General features: G+C 37.7%; 3 protein-coding genes across 4 annotated transcripts; all 3 read left to right on the top strand.

The window, feature by feature from the left end:
* The first annotated feature begins 134 nt into the window (after positions 1–134).
* Positions 135–4,326, top strand: LOC111810224 (coiled-coil domain-containing protein 94 homolog). The gene is made up of 8 exons (XM_023696865.1): positions 135–296; positions 1,246–1,491; positions 1,579–1,863; positions 1,992–2,057; positions 2,195–2,248; positions 2,362–2,469; positions 2,678–2,762; positions 3,880–4,326. The coding sequence occupies exons 2-8, from the start codon at positions 1,294–1,296 to the stop codon at positions 4,071–4,073; spliced, it is 990 nt and encodes a 329-aa protein (XP_023552633.1). The 5' UTR covers positions 135–296; positions 1,246–1,293; the 3' UTR covers positions 4,074–4,326.
* Positions 4,327–4,637: 311 nt separating this feature from the next.
* LOC111810223 (N-acylphosphatidylethanolamine synthase) lies at positions 4,638–7,563 on the top strand. 2 transcript variants are annotated; one of them, XM_023696864.1, is made up of 5 exons: positions 4,638–4,999; positions 5,170–5,297; positions 6,072–6,157; positions 6,264–6,401; positions 7,183–7,329. In XM_023696864.1, the coding sequence occupies exons 1-5, from the start codon at positions 4,788–4,790 to the stop codon at positions 7,207–7,209; spliced, it is 591 nt and encodes a 196-aa protein (XP_023552632.1). In that variant the 5' UTR covers positions 4,638–4,787; the 3' UTR covers positions 7,210–7,329. The 2 variants fall into 2 exon arrangements, with proteins under 2 accessions (XP_023552632.1, XP_023552631.1); XM_023696863.1 differs by having other exon boundaries at positions 4,640–4,999; positions 7,154–7,563.
* Positions 7,564–7,920: 357 nt separating this feature from the next.
* On the top strand, positions 7,921–15,014 carry LOC111810372 (diacylglycerol O-acyltransferase 2D). Its single transcript, XM_023697079.1, has 9 exons — positions 7,921–8,291; positions 8,385–8,459; positions 8,531–8,616; positions 11,811–11,917; positions 12,003–12,158; positions 13,271–13,357; positions 13,469–13,566; positions 14,300–14,387; positions 14,624–15,014. Exons 1-9 carry the CDS (start codon positions 8,110–8,112, stop codon positions 14,723–14,725), a joined length of 981 nt encoding a protein of 326 aa, XP_023552847.1. The 5' UTR covers positions 7,921–8,109; the 3' UTR covers positions 14,726–15,014.
* The last annotated feature ends 1,354 nt before the right edge of the window (positions 15,015–16,368 follow it).

Raw genomic sequence — 16,368 nt, 5'->3', positions numbered from 1 at the left:
GCTTTCATATCATAATATTAATAAGGGTGTTTTGAATGAAACTTTTTAAAATTGAAAATATCTTTTTAAAAAAACAAAATAGAAGGTTGAAGGCTAATTTTTTAAAAACACGAATATTAGACCCAGCTCTTTTATATGGGAAACTTACCTCATTTGTAGAATTTCCCAGCCCTACGCCATTTATCCCTCACGCCGTCTCCTCCTCCCTTTCAGCAAGCCAGTGTCTCGCCGTAGCTGCCTCCCTCTCGTCTACTGCTGCTGTCGCCGTCGTTTTTTACCCGATCGTGCTGCCGCAGGTTTGCACTGGTTTTCTAATTTCTTGTTGTTACTGGTATTCTCCCAACCTCCGTCTATATGTTTTCTCATTTGAAAAACATAATTTAAGAATTTTCTAATGAACGAATGTAGGTGCTGTTTTGATTTCCTTTACCATAGCCGATAGGAAGAAAGAAAATCTTGCGACGAATTGGGAATTTTTGAACTGCCTTTTGACTTGTTGCAATGTTTGTCAATCGAGGCTTTGATCATCTCTATATGTCTTTAGACAGCTGAAATTCCCTTTTTTATGCGGCCATGAATTTTCCAGCATCTCCATATCTCCTTTTCTATTTATCAGGGAATCATAGAATCAGTCGAATTGTATTATCCCATTCTCTTTTAATCCTTGGCTTATGGGAGTTATTTTGATTTACCAAACAACCATAACCATGTTTACATTGTCCATTATAGTTTGATTATACAATCACTAATGATACTTTGAACTTGTTGGAAATTAAAGGCGTCTATATGCTTTGTATTTCATGTACTTGATTTAGGAAGTTAAAGAAAATGCTTAGGGTAGATTAGACATATATCAAAAAGTGGAGCACTTAAAAGGGGAAGAAGCTTGAATAGTGGTAGGTACTAAGATGTGTTGTCAATAGAAAGAAAACAAATGCTTGATACAGAGAGTAGACAGAATAAGAAAAGGTATAGTTAAACATTGTTCTCCTGTTTTCCATTGGTTGTGCAAGGGGCCATCTTGGGTGTTCTTTGATATGGGAATCTTGTTGTCATAAAATAAAAATAGCGATGCTATAGATACGTCCTGGATCTATTCTTTTTGCTCTTGATCAGAAGCACATGGATGGTGTCGAGTTTCTTAGGTTGTTCATTTGTAAAATTCATTATTTGAATAATGTCTTTGTTTAAGTGCATTACTTCAAAAAATGGCATACTAATCTCCATGGTTTTCGTGATGTGCAGATATTGAGTGAAACGCCGTTCTTCTATTTTCTCCTGTGGTGAGACAAAATGGGAGAGAGGAAGGTGCTCAACAAATACTATCCACCGGATTTTGATCCATCAAAGCTACCAAGGGTTCGTAGGCCCAAAAACCAACAAATGAACGTCCGTATGATGCTTCCTATGAGTATCCGGTGCAATACTTGTGGTAATTACATATACAAGGGCACCAAGTTTAATTCCCGCAAGGAGGACGTCATTGGGGAGGCAAGAGAATCCCTTTCTTATTTTTTTTCTTTTTGACCGTTTATTCTTTTTTAAATTAATTTTCTCATGGATTTCTTTTCTCTTTAGACATATTTGGGAATCCAATTGTTTAGATTCTACTTCAAATGTACTCGATGTTCGGCTGAGCTCACCATCAAAACAGACCCCAAAAATTCAGATTATACTGTAGAATCTGGTGCCACTCGTAATTTTGAACCATGGCGTGATGAAGATGAAGCTTCAGAGAAGGAGAAACACAAAAGGAATGCTGAAGAGATGGGGGACCCAATGAAATCCTTGGAGAATAGAACCTTGGATTCCAAGCGCGAAATGGACATCCTTGCTGCTTTGGATGAGATGAAATCTATGAAGGTTTGCTTTTTTTTTTATTACCCTTTGTTTTGTCATTACGATTCTTGGTTTATGATTACTTTCTTGTAGTTGTGGCTTTCAACAACAAATATTTATTCTAATTTGTTTTGATTTTTTCCATTCTGCAGTCCAGACATGCAACTGTGAGTATTGATTCAATGCTTATGGCTTTGCAACAAACTGCTGCCGAAAAGGTATGGATATCACTGCCTTCAAGAAATCATCTTGACATGAAATATATGAGAAATAGCATTGAAAAAGAAAACATAGATTCTATCTCTTTTGATTTAGGGTGTAATTTTAACTATTTTGATAAATGTTTATTTCCCAGGAAAAGAAGTTAGAGGAAGAGGATGAGGCGTTGATAAAATCAATTGTCTTCAATGTGAGTTCATTGTTTCTGTGTGTTTTCCCTCTTCCATTTATAGTTATTTCTTTTGGTTTCCTTTTTCAAGGAGTTACAAATTTTAATATGCGTTTATCACTACTCCTGTGTAGAAATCAAACAATTATGTTAGAAGAATTTCGGACGATGAATTTGATGATAACAATCATTTTGTACAACATTCGACCAACAATGATGAAACATTTGACTTTCGTGCAAAGGTAAGTGAAGTTATTTTTTAACCCTTATAAATATGCAGATGTGGATGAATAGTGATAAATTTGCAAGCCAGATAGGGTCTGAGAATCTCAACTATTTAGCTCATTCTTAGCTTCTTGACATGGAAGCTAGTTGTGCAGTTTTTAATTGATATCTAGAGAATTTTGACTTCACCTTTTCTCATTAGCATTTCTACTAATTGGATTGCAGAAGCAAAAGATTTCTGAAGAATTTCCTCATGACCCTACCAATACTTCAACGAAAGCTGCTGTTCTCCATGCCCTCACGGGTGAAGGTAACCCCACTTTTTATTTTTATTCTATCCAATGTTCTAAAGAATGGATCTTGTGCGAATGGATTATGATACTAAATCTTTAATTGATTTGCCCCTCCTCTGAATATATTAAGAAAACAATCAATCTGCAATTGTTACAATTTTTGCTGCACCTTTCTTGAGATACTCGGGCCCTTAAACTTTGCCTTGCACCCCACATCGAAGGGTGTATGCCATATCTGCTCACGATAATCCTATGCAATAAAGTATTAGGCTCTAAGAACCCCCACAACCAACCATTATCCAGTGTAGCTTCATTAGAAAAAGCATAGAGATTAACCGACCTAATGCAATTTCATATCCACGATCTCTATTTCCATCCAGAACTCTTCTTCTCCAAGATTTAATCCACCAAGTCTCTATCAACATAATCACACGCTTTCACAATTGCTCTTAAATAACTCCTTCCTCCTTGTAAACCTATAATCCATGGCTTCATTTATGATGGGTACTTGATCAAAAAAAAAAAAAAAAAAAAAAAAAAAAAAAAAAAAAAAAAAAAAAAAAAAAAAAAAAAAAAANCTGTAACGAAGACTATTGGGAAATTGTAACAGTCCAGGCCCACCGCTACCTGTAACAAAGACTTTCCCTCAAGGTTTTTAAAACGTGTCTTGGAAGAGGTTTCCACACCCTTAGAAGGCTGTTTCATTCTCCTCCCCAACTGATGTGGGATCTCACAGAAATAGAAATCATGCGGGGAAGGACTTTCCTCGACTTTTCTCAGACTATCTACCCTAGGTCTTTGCAGTGATCTTATAACCTAAAACAAGGGTTGTAAGCAGAAAATCTTTCTCATCCTAAACTCCTTATGTGTTAAGGAGGGCTAAGGTGGGGAATGGCTAAGAAGTGGTTAATATGGGGCAAGTTTTTGGGATTGTGCGTGAGAGTTTGGTTTGTGGAGGGAGAGGTTTATGTAGGTGTTTTGAGAGACTGTTTTTAGTAGGTATTTTGTTGTGGCCTTGTGTCTAGAGAAGGAGAGTACCATCCCTTTAATAGATATATAATTGCGTCTCATTAACAAATTGAATGCTCAAATTTTGATGTATTTGCTTCTTCTTTTTTGTCGCTTACTGTGCAGGAAGCGATGGCAACGTTGGCACCTCTAGTGTTTCGAAGTTTGTTTCTAAATCTTTGCCAGTTAGGGTTTCTATTATAAAGAAACCAGAATTGACTGCTCGGGTGGAGAATAAACAGAGCTTGGAAGTTCAACCCAGTGATACGAACACTGGACTCGAGTCCTTGTGCCAATACTATGCCAGTGATGAGGACTGATATTATATTACGTCGGTTTGGGCGCATACCATCTCCATGAGCTTTAATGTATATACTATGTAACTTGTTCATAATAGCTTGCTTCGTTTTATACGAATTAATATTTTCTTGTTACGGTTTTGTTTCCTCTGAAAAACCTGTCTGATTGGTTTCTCTCGGATACATTCCATCAATTGAAGAGATATTTTGTACAATAGAACAGAGTGATTATTGTTAACCCTTTTATAATAGATTTTTCGAACTTGTACTAAAAGTATCTTATATTTGTCTAGTTTCTCTCGTCTTTATTACATGATTACTATACTCAAGAAAATGAAATCAATTTCTTTTTTTTGTTAATTATTTGACCATCTATTTTTAATGTATATGTTTAATGATATATATGTTTATAATGATCGTGTAGGACTCAAATAAATTTTCTTAAATATTTTATTAAGAAATTATAAAAAAATTTAGCAAATTTCTTCTTAACATTGAATTATTGGCAAAAAGAAAATTAATGATAAATAAAACTGTTTATTTTGCAATTCTTTTTCCTAAAATTGGGAAGTGATGGACTTAATTTTGCACAGTTAACCTACAAGCTATAACTTCGATCGAACTGCAGCATTGTGTCGGCTTGGGCGGGTGGCGCTACCTCCGCAATAGACAAGGTCGACGGACGACCGGGCATTGTGTGGGTCTGAGGCATGAGCACGGAGCCCTACGGCGGGCATGGGACGACGGCATATGGAGTGGGCAGGGCGAACGGACCACATGTGGGGAATTCCGAGGAAAATGATGTTCATGGCAGTGGGGGCTTTCGCCAAGACTGTAGCAAACCTTCTAAACACCACTTCCGTCCGCAACTCCGATACCCTCCTTCGACTTGTCCGATACCGACCTCCCGGAGTGCCGCTCATCACTGTTAGCAATCATATGTCCACGTCCGTGTCTTTCTCCCTTTCTGCTGCGTCGTTTTCATTAGCTATTAAGCTCCTAAGTTTATTATATCGCAACCTTGTTCTTCTCCTCCGATTTGTGTATAGCTTAATTGGTTGGATTTCACTCTGTCTCTGAAATTTCTAAGTCGACGTCGCTTTGGTGGATTTAACAGGTTAGACGATCCAGTGATGTGGGGATTCAAAGGTTTTCCTACCTCTGACGCAACATTGGGTAGGTGGGTGCTGGCCGCGGAGGATATATGCTTTAAGAACACAGTGCTATCTTATTTCTTCCGATTAGGTATCATTCTTACAGTTTTCTTTTTGGTGCTACCTTATTCAATTAGTAGGAGTTGGTATTAGTGAAAGGTCATTACAAAATAGGATTACTTAGAAACCCTTGAAGAATTTTTGTAGCTCTCCCTGTGTAAGTTATTTGTAGTTATGAGGAAGGACAGTTTTGTAGCTCCCACCCGAAGTTTTTGTAGTTATGGAACGAATAGGGAGAGTAAGGGTATGGAAACCTCCCCTAGCAAACGTGTTTTAAAAACCTTGAGGGGAAACTCAAAAGGGAAAGCCCATAGAGGACAATATCCACTAGCGGCGGGCTTGTGCCGTTACAAATGGTATTAGAGGCAGTCATCGGACAGTGCGAGGCACTTGTTGGAGTAGGGCTAGACCCTCTCGACGGTGCGAGTCACTGGTCGGAGTAGGGCTAGACTCTTTCCATAGTAGACGCATTTTAAAAACCTTGAGGGAAAGTACAAAAGGGAAAGCCCAAAGAGGACAATATCTGCTAGTGGTGGGCTTGGAGTGTTACAGTTTACTAGTGTATTTAATTTGTCTAGAAATGGTTGAAAGGAAAAACTTAGGTATTTCCTTACCATGTTTTCTTGCAACGGTCATACCAAACTTCGCCTTTTTTGGGTCCTAGTGTCATTCTATGGTTGATCTACCCATGCAGGGAGAATTCAGAATCTCTTTGAGTGACATTGGTCCCTGCAGGAAAATGCATTTTTGGGTATTGTGTGAACTACCGTTTCAAAATTTTAAAATGTTTAATTCTTTTTTGCAGGAAAATGCATACCTATTACTAGGGGTGCTGGAATCCATCAAAAATATATGGATGAAGCACTTGAGCACTTGAGGAATGGAGAATGGGTACTTTATCTGTCTTGATAACACGATGAAATTATATTTACTATAAAATGCATACCTCTAGATGAGATTCTTTTCTTTATGTTCTGGTCATGGACCCATCTGGCAGCTCCATACATTTCCTGAAGGCAAAGTGACCCAGGAAGATGTGCCCATCCGACGATTAAAGTGGGGAACATCTAGTCTTATTGTTCGTTCTCCTGTAACACCAATAGTTCTGCCTATCGTCCATCGTGGCTTTCAGGAGGTAATTTTTTTCCCCCAAAATTACAGCAGTAATTCTACTAATCCTGCAAATTCTGTCTAGATGAATCCATGCTACTAACTGGTTTCCAGATGTAAATAGTTGCCTTAAAAATTCACCTTGGGGAAACCCAAAGCAAACCCATGAGAGCTTATGTTCAAAGTGGACAATATTATATCATCGTGGAGGGTCGTGGTTCCTAAGAAAAGAAATAGGAAAAATTAGTAAATGTGAGACTCCCTCCCAACCATCCTTAACAATCCTCCCCTCGAACAAAGTGCACTGTAGAGCCTCCCCCGAGGCCTATGGTGCCCTCGAATAGCCTCCCCTTAATCGAAGCTCGACTCCTTCTATAGAGTCCTTGAGCAAAATACACTCTTTGTTCAATACTTGAGTCACTTTTGACTACTCTTTCGAGGCTAGCAACTTCTTTGTTCTATACTTGAGGATGTTATTGACATGGCTAAGTTAAGGGCATGACTTTGATACCATGTGAGGAATCACGAATCTCCACAATGGTATGATATTGTCCATTTTGAGTATAAACCCTCGTGGCTTTGCTTTTCGACTTCTCAAAAAGGTCTCATACCGATGAAGATGTATTCCTTACTTGTAAACCCATGATCATTCCTTAAATTTGCCTTGGTGGGACGAGCTCCCTCCCAACAATCCTCAATAGTCTATTTGTATGAATAGAAACCAATATTTATCTGTTCATCCCGTCTCACTTTACAATGATCTATGTGGATTCTCAGATAATGCCTGAAAACTATATCTTTGGTAGGAGACCTGTTGTTCCCTTGTGCAGTAAGAAGATTGAGATTATTGTGGGAGAGCCTATTCATTTCGACCTACCTAGCATGAAGCAGATGGCTATTTCCATGTCGCGTAATTGTTCCTCTCCTCTACTAGGATGGCCTGCCACGGATGAACCAACTGGACTGGATGAGGCTGCGCAGAGATTCTTGTATGCTTATATCTCAGATCAAATTCGAGGTTTTATGGAGAAACTACGTGCTCTGAAGATTTAATTTTGCCTCAACAAATTCATTGCATTGTTTAGATTAAAAACTCTTATTTGTAACTCAATTCCTTTGTATTGAATTTCAACATTATTTTCATTTTCAAGGTCTATATTAAGAAGGTAGGCAAACATGAAAACCAACCAAACAAAGGCCGATGAATATTGCCTTCAGGACGATTTTGATATACATATTCTTAGAATACGTTGAGGATTGTTGGGAGAGAGTTCTACATGGACGATCATGGGTTTATAAATAAGGAATATATTTCTATATTGGTATGAATCAAATATGTTGTTTTGAACTTTCCTACCACCTTCGATTCAGAGTTGGTATGGACTTTTCTCCAAAGTTTGGAGATTAACTATAGAAGTAATGAATTTTGGGTTTTTATAGCAAATCCAAAATTGTACTACTTTCACATAAACAATGAGACAAGCTCGAGAAACGACCATTATTAAACATTAATAACATAAATTGATTAAAGAGAACTTAGAAATTGGGGAATCAATCACTCCCACGGAACTCTCACTGAGTACGAAAAGATTGTATAAATAAAATTAACAGCTTCCACGCCTGGTTTCTGCAAGAGTCGAGAGGGGGAGCGGACTAGAAAGAACCAGACACGATTCTTCCTGGATCTATTGCAAAATCCGATAACTCTTCCGTTTCTGGAGAGGCGGAGAAGAATGGGGAGGGATGAAATCTCAGGATCTACCGTCACAGTTTTCAAGGAAGGCGGTGGGTCGCCGACCAAATGGCGGACGATGCACATAATGGTAGCCCTCGGCATTTGGCTCGGCGGCATTCATCTCAATGTTGCTCTCGCCCTTATCTCCCTCTTCTACCTCTCCCTCCCCAAAGCCCTCTTGTGAGTTTTGTTTTTCTCATTTTCTCTCATCCGCTTTTCCTTTCCCTTTTCTCCGCATCTCTTACTCATCACTTTTTTTTCTTCTTTTTTTAGGGTTTTCGCTTTACTTTTGATATTAGTGTTAATCCCTGTCGACGATAAAAGCAAATACGGCCGCTTATTGGCCAGGTATGTTCTGCACCCTCTTTCCTTTTCCGTCACTTCCTTCTTTCATCCTATTATCTGCTCTTTGCTTCCAGGTATATATGTCAAAATGCTAGCAGCTATTTTCCTGTTACTCTACATGTTGAAGATATACATGCCTTTGATCCCAATCGTGCTTATGGTTAGTGACCGCTGTTTTCCCCCCTCCCCTTCTACAATTGTTTGCCATTTCTTCTCTCAACAACGTAGAATAAATATGAGAAAGGGGTAGTTTGGCTATCGGAAATTTTAGAATTCAACATTTGGCTCCTCCTCTCTTGTCTTAATACATTGTTTGTGGCAAAAGGTTATAGTGAGCAAATACACGTGACATCCTATTGGGTGCGTCTTGGTTTTTTGGGCCTTTAAGATTACAGAATAAGGCTAGGCTGGCTAAATATTTGTGTTGGATTGTAACGACCCGATTTTCGCTTCCTCGAACCATAGGTTGCCATGTACACTCAAGGGTGAAAAGGGCGGTAAAATGGGAGACACAAGGAATTTAAAATTTTTAATATGCATTCACAACTGAAGTAGCATTTCAAATAATAACGAAATGACAAGGAAGACGATTCGATCTAAAGGGAACCCCTGCTGTGCAGCACGCTCTCGCCATCAACCATGGTCTACACTCCATCTGAAAATAAAAAAAATAGAAGAACATGGAATGAGTATAAAAAATACTCAGTAATCAACCTATTTGTATGCTCTTGTCGGACTTAATCCTATACACCAAAGCTTAGGTTATGTGCTCATAACTGTCCCTAGCGATACCCATATTGTGGCTTAACGTCTATACCAAACTTTATAGGTCACTGTGTAACTAACCCTTACAACCTAGAGGTTTTTTGTCTTCTCTTGGCTCTAGGTTTCATGTATGTTTATGTCCTATGTCAGTCTTGCGCAAAGTGCGCCTCGAGTTGTTGTGGCCTGTGGAAAGGCCCTAGGGTAATACTCATAAGTCTGGAGGAGCCTTTTTGCTCTAAAACAATGACCGTATTCCATGCATGTCTACCTACTTAGCTGTAATCAATGGGTTCTCCCTAATGATGTCGGGCTACATCTACCTGTTTCTAAGATCAGTAAACTACTTGTCACTATGCCTTCCAGTAAACTAACTACTAATGTACCCTTCTTAGGTTCATGAAACTACTTGTCTTAGAAATAGTAACTATTTGTTACTTTGCCTTATCAGGCTAGAGCAGTAAACTAACTATCATTATGCCACTTGGGCTAGATTAGTAAAAAGGTCATGTCTCTCCTCACTAGGCACCACCAATAGTACTTTAGTAGTAAACCCTCTATGACTCCTAAAACCTTCTATGGGTGACAACTAAGCCATGTGTAACAAGTAAACCCTAACCCTTGTTGGTTAGTTAACGAATAGGGTTGCACTCTATCCATCCCTACAAGGTACCTGGTCAACCCAAGGAGGCTATGGAACTCATGACTAGGTACTAGGACCAAAATACGTGAAACAATAACTCACAGTCTATGGATACCACAACTAGCACTCTATGGCACATAGCGATAGTCCAACTCATAACTCGGCAATAACAGGCTATCCAAACCCTAAATCATGCATAATAAACGGAAAAAGGCATACAACATGTTCATCATGCTCATTAAGTGATAATAATCCAACCTTAGCATACTGGAAAGCGAAAAAGTCTAATGATGCATCAGAGTTCATAAATCATGCGTGCGGAAGCTATATAACTGTAAATAGAACTAAGTTGTAAACGGTTCACATTATCTAAGCACAATTATCATGAAACTAGGTCAAACTAGTCTCCTAAACATAATACTCAATCATTGCCCTCGATCCTAATCAACTCCTACAAGTATTTCTTAGAAACCTGCTCCATATGGTTACTTACTTGATTGTAGACTTCACGAGCTTGTTTCGGGTTCTTGAGGATATTCTAAATTTTTCCAAAATTCCTCAATATGCCCTAAATTAAGTCAAAAGAATAAAACCGATGAAAATGACTAGCTTCAAATTCGTTAAAGAGAAGGTTGAGAAACTAACGTTGATTGTACTGTCATCTTCTCCGACTTGTGTGCGTGCCATTCTGCTTTATTTCCTCTCTTCTTCTTTTTCCCCCTTTTTTTTCAAAAAGATATTTTATTTATTTTCTTAAAACTCCAGTTGTTTACCAAGCTATATCTTGGGTGTAAACTGTCTAATATTTTTACTTCCTATAGTTATACCTCCCTCATTGCAAATTGGGAAGGTCTTTTGTAAACATGATGGATTATACATCCCTCTTGTAAATTTCCCTCATCAATGAAATTGTCTCTTATAAAAAAGTAAATAAATAAATAAAATAAAATTCCAGGTGTTACATGTATCTTCAGGGAACCGCATTCTTTTTGGGGTAGGATTATTGTGAGTGAGCATGGATCAGCACTCCTTTGAGTGGGTTCTAAGTAGTGGGTTGAAGGGATTGAGCAAAACACTGCTAATGCTTTGGGTTTTCTGATCTTTCTTCAGTTTGTTAAATGTTCCATCTGGGACGAGTCTGATACTTATTTTTTAGAGGTCTGGTAAGCGGGTGAGAAGCCCATTGTGTGTTGTTCCCACGGCTGTTCCACCCGTCTGATTTGGAGTTGCACTCAGTGACATCCGTTTTGTCTTCCTAGGATGTGTCTTCTTCACTGTCTTTGGGTTTTCGTTATCCTCTTACTGATTGAGAAACTCTGGAGGTAGTGTGCCTACTTTCTATCATTTCATATTAGAGGATCTATTTAGGGAGAAGGGATTATCTTCTCCTCTTCCCTCGTATATTGTTCTTTCCTGTTCAATTTCTTTACCAAAATAAATTTTGTATGTCTAAGTTTTTGTGTATATTCATTTTAAATAGCTAACTCAAACACTATCATAATAAATATCCACTTTCCATTTTTGCCATACGACAGTCTATTAACAACCGTTGGTGTTGCTTTCATTTTCTTGAAGGAATTATTTGAACCATTTTGCTTTTTAGCTGGTCCTTTTCTGGTTTACACATTTTCTTATTTCTTCTTCCTCTTCTCCGGAGAATCACTTTCCCGCCTAATCCTACATTTTGGTGGATATAAAAAGCTCGTGTTGATGTTCCCCTTTAGTAATCAACTTTAAAAAGAAAGTGTCAATGCTGTAGCTATTTGTTTGCTTGATTTTAATGGCACCTTTTAGTTATTTGTAACTAATCTTCAGTTTTGTTTCCTCTCACATGATGTGTGGTTGTTTTATATTTGATTTATTTTTTGTTTTGTTGGTATATGGAATTTTATTATGTTCAAGTTTTAACATTTCATAAAATAGATGTAATTTATTTTTCCATCATGTAGTTTTTGGTTATGAGCCACATTCAGTTTTACCCATTGGTGTTGTTGCGTTGGCTGACCTCACTGGTTTGATGCCTCTCCATAAATTGAAAGTCCTTGCTAGCTCCGCTGTAAGACTTCTTCCTCTTTATTATAGGAATTTACTAGTATCCTCCGTTGCATCTTATCATTTCATCATGTGGGTGTATTGACCAGGTGTTTTATACGCCATTTTTGAGGCACATATGGACATGGATGGGTCTATCGCCAGCAACAAGGAAAAACTTTAGCTCCCTCTTGGCAGCTGGCTATAGTTGCATCATTGTGCCTGGTGGAGTTCAAGAGACATTTCATATGGAGCGTAATTCCGAGGTCTTTCTCCATCTATTTTTTACCTGAAAATTTAAACATTGATCATGCTATCTTTATTTGATTTATTACACTATCCTCCATGTTACTAGAAGGTTAAGGTTTGTGCACTTGCATACTGGAGGCAAGATAGATAAAATTGCAGTCTCTTCTTGTCCGTCCAATTTTGAACTTAGCCAGAACATTGCTAGGCTTTCTCTCTTCAGTCACAAATAACTAAAAACAATTATATATATATATATATATATATATATATATATATATATTAAGAAAAAAACAGAGGAAGACATTGGGGAAATAAAAGAACAATGGGAAAAACATTATTTTTTTAATTAGATGTTTAACAGAATTAGAAACTTGAATAATCTTCTGATGCAATATTTATTGAAATACTGTTGCGGAAAAAGGTTGAGGTGGCAGTGGTACAAAAATAAAGATAAGTAAAAAGAAACAGAAGGAAAGAAAAAAGAAGAAATCCAAATTTCACCACCACTACAAAAAAGGTAACACCAAAAATTAGGGGACAAAAGAGAAGAGAAAGGAAGACACTGTGGAAGGAAAAGAAAATAAAAAGGAAATAAAGACGGAAAGTATTCCTCTGCCTGCTGCCAACTATCAGATCAATTATTATCTTGTCCTAATGAAGATAAAATTAAGTATGTTCTAGTGTGTCACATTTTGCTTTTTAGTCATAAAATTATGAGGTCTTAGCTTCAAACCAATGTGTCAGATCGTCTAAATGTCCTAGGCAATGATTTTTGTCTTCCCATTAAATTGAGGTTCGCCACCGCCAAATAGCCCCCTTCTTAATATAAGCATGAGGCTCACGCCTTTGATGCCTCAAGGACATAAGCATCAGAGCTGTCAGCCTCCTTTTGTTTGGTAAAGGCATAAGCCTTGAGGCACCTCAAGGATTACAGTTATACCTCAAACGATTTCGGATACATTTGGGGAAAGGAAAAGGAAATGTAGCTGGTGGAACTTCTTGAGTTTCTAAACCAAAAATGAGCAATCTGATCTGGAATTCTTATATGATTATTTGCTTTTCCACTGAGATTTGGGTTTTCAATCTTCTTTCTGATTCCTTATAGAAAACACTGAAATTCACTTTGTAGACTGTCTTCCTCAAGACAAGACGAGGATTTGTTCGCATAGCGATAGAGATGGGTACACCATTGGTCCCAGTTTTCTGCTTTGGTCAGGTATTTTTGTATCTTCGATTATTTCTTTGCTTTCAGTATGTTACATTATCATTCTGATTTTAATTTGTATTTTAGAATTTATTTTAATCAGTTTTCTCTAAATTTATATAGTCAAGCGTCTACCAGTGGTGGAAACCTGGCGGTAAGTTCTTCCTCCAATTTTCTAGAGCGATCAAGTTCACGCCAATTATCTTCTGGGGAGTTCTTGGGTATGTGTATATTTTCTCTCCGAGTCTTCACAAATATCATGCTCTTCTATTCTCCACTATGCGTGTTTTTTGGTTCATCTTTCTAAAAGAAGAAGTTGATTAATAGCACTGTTGTGTCTTGATTCTTTCTTTTAAGAGAACTACATTTATTCTTTAAATATTTGCGTAGTCTTAGTTCATATAATATATCAATTGTGCACTATAAAACTTTTAGCTTCTAAGACAAAGTTCAATGAAGAAAAGACCCTTCTTTGATATGTTCACAGCTCAATAAATCTTTCCCACCTCACTTCATAGGGTTACTCTCCTTCGATCAGGGATACCTATTGTAGGCCTTTGTTGAACCTTAGAGGAGTTGCATAGACTGCACCCCTTGAGGCAAGTTGAGTTTGTGGGTCATTAACAACCACCTAATTCCTGAACTGTTCTTGATGTCATTGTTATCACCGCACAGTCAATTTAGAATTATATATTTACTTTTTTGGGGGAACTTGGATCAGGAAAAATTAACTTTGCACGAGTCTTTCTTTTGTTAATTATGTTGTATACGTGCAATTTATTTTGAGAAATTTGTGTATGAGGAACAAGACAATCCATGGAAAAGTTCGATAGAATGGTACAGCTTTTGGATGAAGGGTGTTGGTCTGTGATCTTTGGTTATGCTTATAAGATAATCTCTGTAGTTATTGTTGCATCATCACCCAGCGATCATTGAATATTGTTCTGTTTTCAGATCACCTCTTCCTTACAGACGGCGGATGCATGTGGTGGTGGGGAAACCCATCGAGGTGAAGAAAAATCCAAGTCCCTCAAGTGATGAGGTAGGTGTCTTGAAGGCCCATTTCATTCCTTTTGCAATTCTTAACGAATGTTTAAGCATAATTAATATTGACAACAAAAGAGGTTCCTATATGAATCAACAGCCAGGAATTCTGAGGTCAAACAATTATAAATCCTTTAGAATTATGAGCTTGAGGGATGACCAAGTCCTATGTTTCATTATTGATAAGTCCTATATGTTGTTATGTTAGTAACTATATGATTGTTGGTATATTAGGTGCTTGATTTACACCGTCAGTTTGTTGAAGCACTCGAAGATATATTTGAAAGGTACAAAGTACAGGTTGGGTATGATAATCTACAGCTGAAAGTTCTTTGATTAAGATTGAGATAAAAGAGATATTTATGAGGTCCAACTCCAATCCTGTGCTCATTTGTTGTATTCAAGATGATGATGATGATCTGTAGCAATAAAAGGAGTGCCCATTATTTACTCGTATTCCTCATCCTTTTGGGTAAATGATGTGGGCGTGATCAAGCGGAAGAGAAAATCAGGGTTTTAATTCTTTTATCTCCACTTTAAAATCTTTTACTTTACTCCCTCCCCTGTATATACTACATTTTTGTTCACTAATTTTCTTTTTGTTTAAATGATTTCTTTATGCAAAGTTTAAAAGACAGATTTTTTTAAAAAAAGTTGCATTATAATAATGTTATTGTAGTGTTATAATTTATATATGCGGCATCAAGCGTTCGTGTTATCAATTTCTTTGAAATGGTTTCACGAGATTTAACTAATTGTCTTCATCGTGGGATATCACTAGGTATTAACTATTAATTAAAAATAAGAGGTCATATTATACAAAATTAATAATTATAAATATTTATGATATAAAACAAGTTTATAAGTCTTCTAGGTTGAAAATTGCAAATTTATCACCTGCAAAATTTTAGAAACTTATTATTACTAGATATGCATTGTATTTTTTCAATTTATGATTTTGATACGCTCATGATTAGCCTTTAGGAGAATTCAAGTCCCATATTCATTTTTCGTCCTGCTTTGTGATTTGTGCGTGCATGTTCAATCATCTACGACATAACCGACTTGTCTATACACCAGACCAAGTCATTCGACTAGACCATGCCTTTACTCGGGGTCAAGGTTTCCCGTGTGCAACGTTACATCCACATCATCTTGGTTCCCAATCGACATGGTTCATGTATCGTGACAACATCCCAAGAACTAGCCCATGTGCCGTTCTACATCATCTTGGTTCCCAATCAACATAGAGTTGTTGGTCATGCCATCAAGAACGGGCCCACGTGTCGTTCAAAACATCGAGACATCTTGAACATTCATCAATTCAGGTTCTATTGAGGTATTATTGGACCCCCCATGTCCATGTCATATCATTTACGAACTCCATACTAGATAGCAAGTGCAAAATTCAACCTTCAACACATGGGCTATAGCACAATACCGACACACCCACGTTGCTCGGTACTACCTTTGAAAGACCTATTTCAAAGAAAGTCGCTTGAGACACTCGTCTTGCAATGCTCGTCTTCACTGTAACACGCATATGTGCCCTAGGGTAGCTCACTTATGCCACATGGGTCAGTGGGTGGTGGAGAGTTGACATCATGCCTCCCCTTAAGGTACATTTTGAGGAGTTTTCAATCCTCTTCGAGGTAAACGCTATTTTGGCAAACGGTCATACGGTGTCGTGGAGTACCCGTTTGATGTTCGATTGACATTAAATTTGGCAAGCATTTATATTTCATATGGACAGAGTTAATTCCAGATCGCATGCCCAAATTTTTTTTGAAACTCCAACTTTCGAGGTTAAGGCATGAGGTCCTACTCGACCCTTATGTCTCATTTTCTCTTTAATGGCCATGGTCCATGGTTTATAGTCGGTTAGATGATGCACCATCCTAAGGGCGGCCACTTTGTTGTTTCATAGTAAGGTTGTGACATGTCACAAAGCCCGTCTGGGATGGGCGGTCACTTAGTTG

This window comes from Cucurbita pepo, chromosome LG14 (genome assembly GCF_002806865.2).
Source record: "Cucurbita pepo subsp. pepo cultivar mu-cu-16 chromosome LG14, ASM280686v2, whole genome shotgun sequence".
In the NCBI taxonomy this organism is placed as follows: domain Eukaryota; kingdom Viridiplantae; phylum Streptophyta; class Magnoliopsida; order Cucurbitales; family Cucurbitaceae; genus Cucurbita; species Cucurbita pepo.
This window is presented reverse-complemented; position numbering and strand designations above follow the sequence as displayed.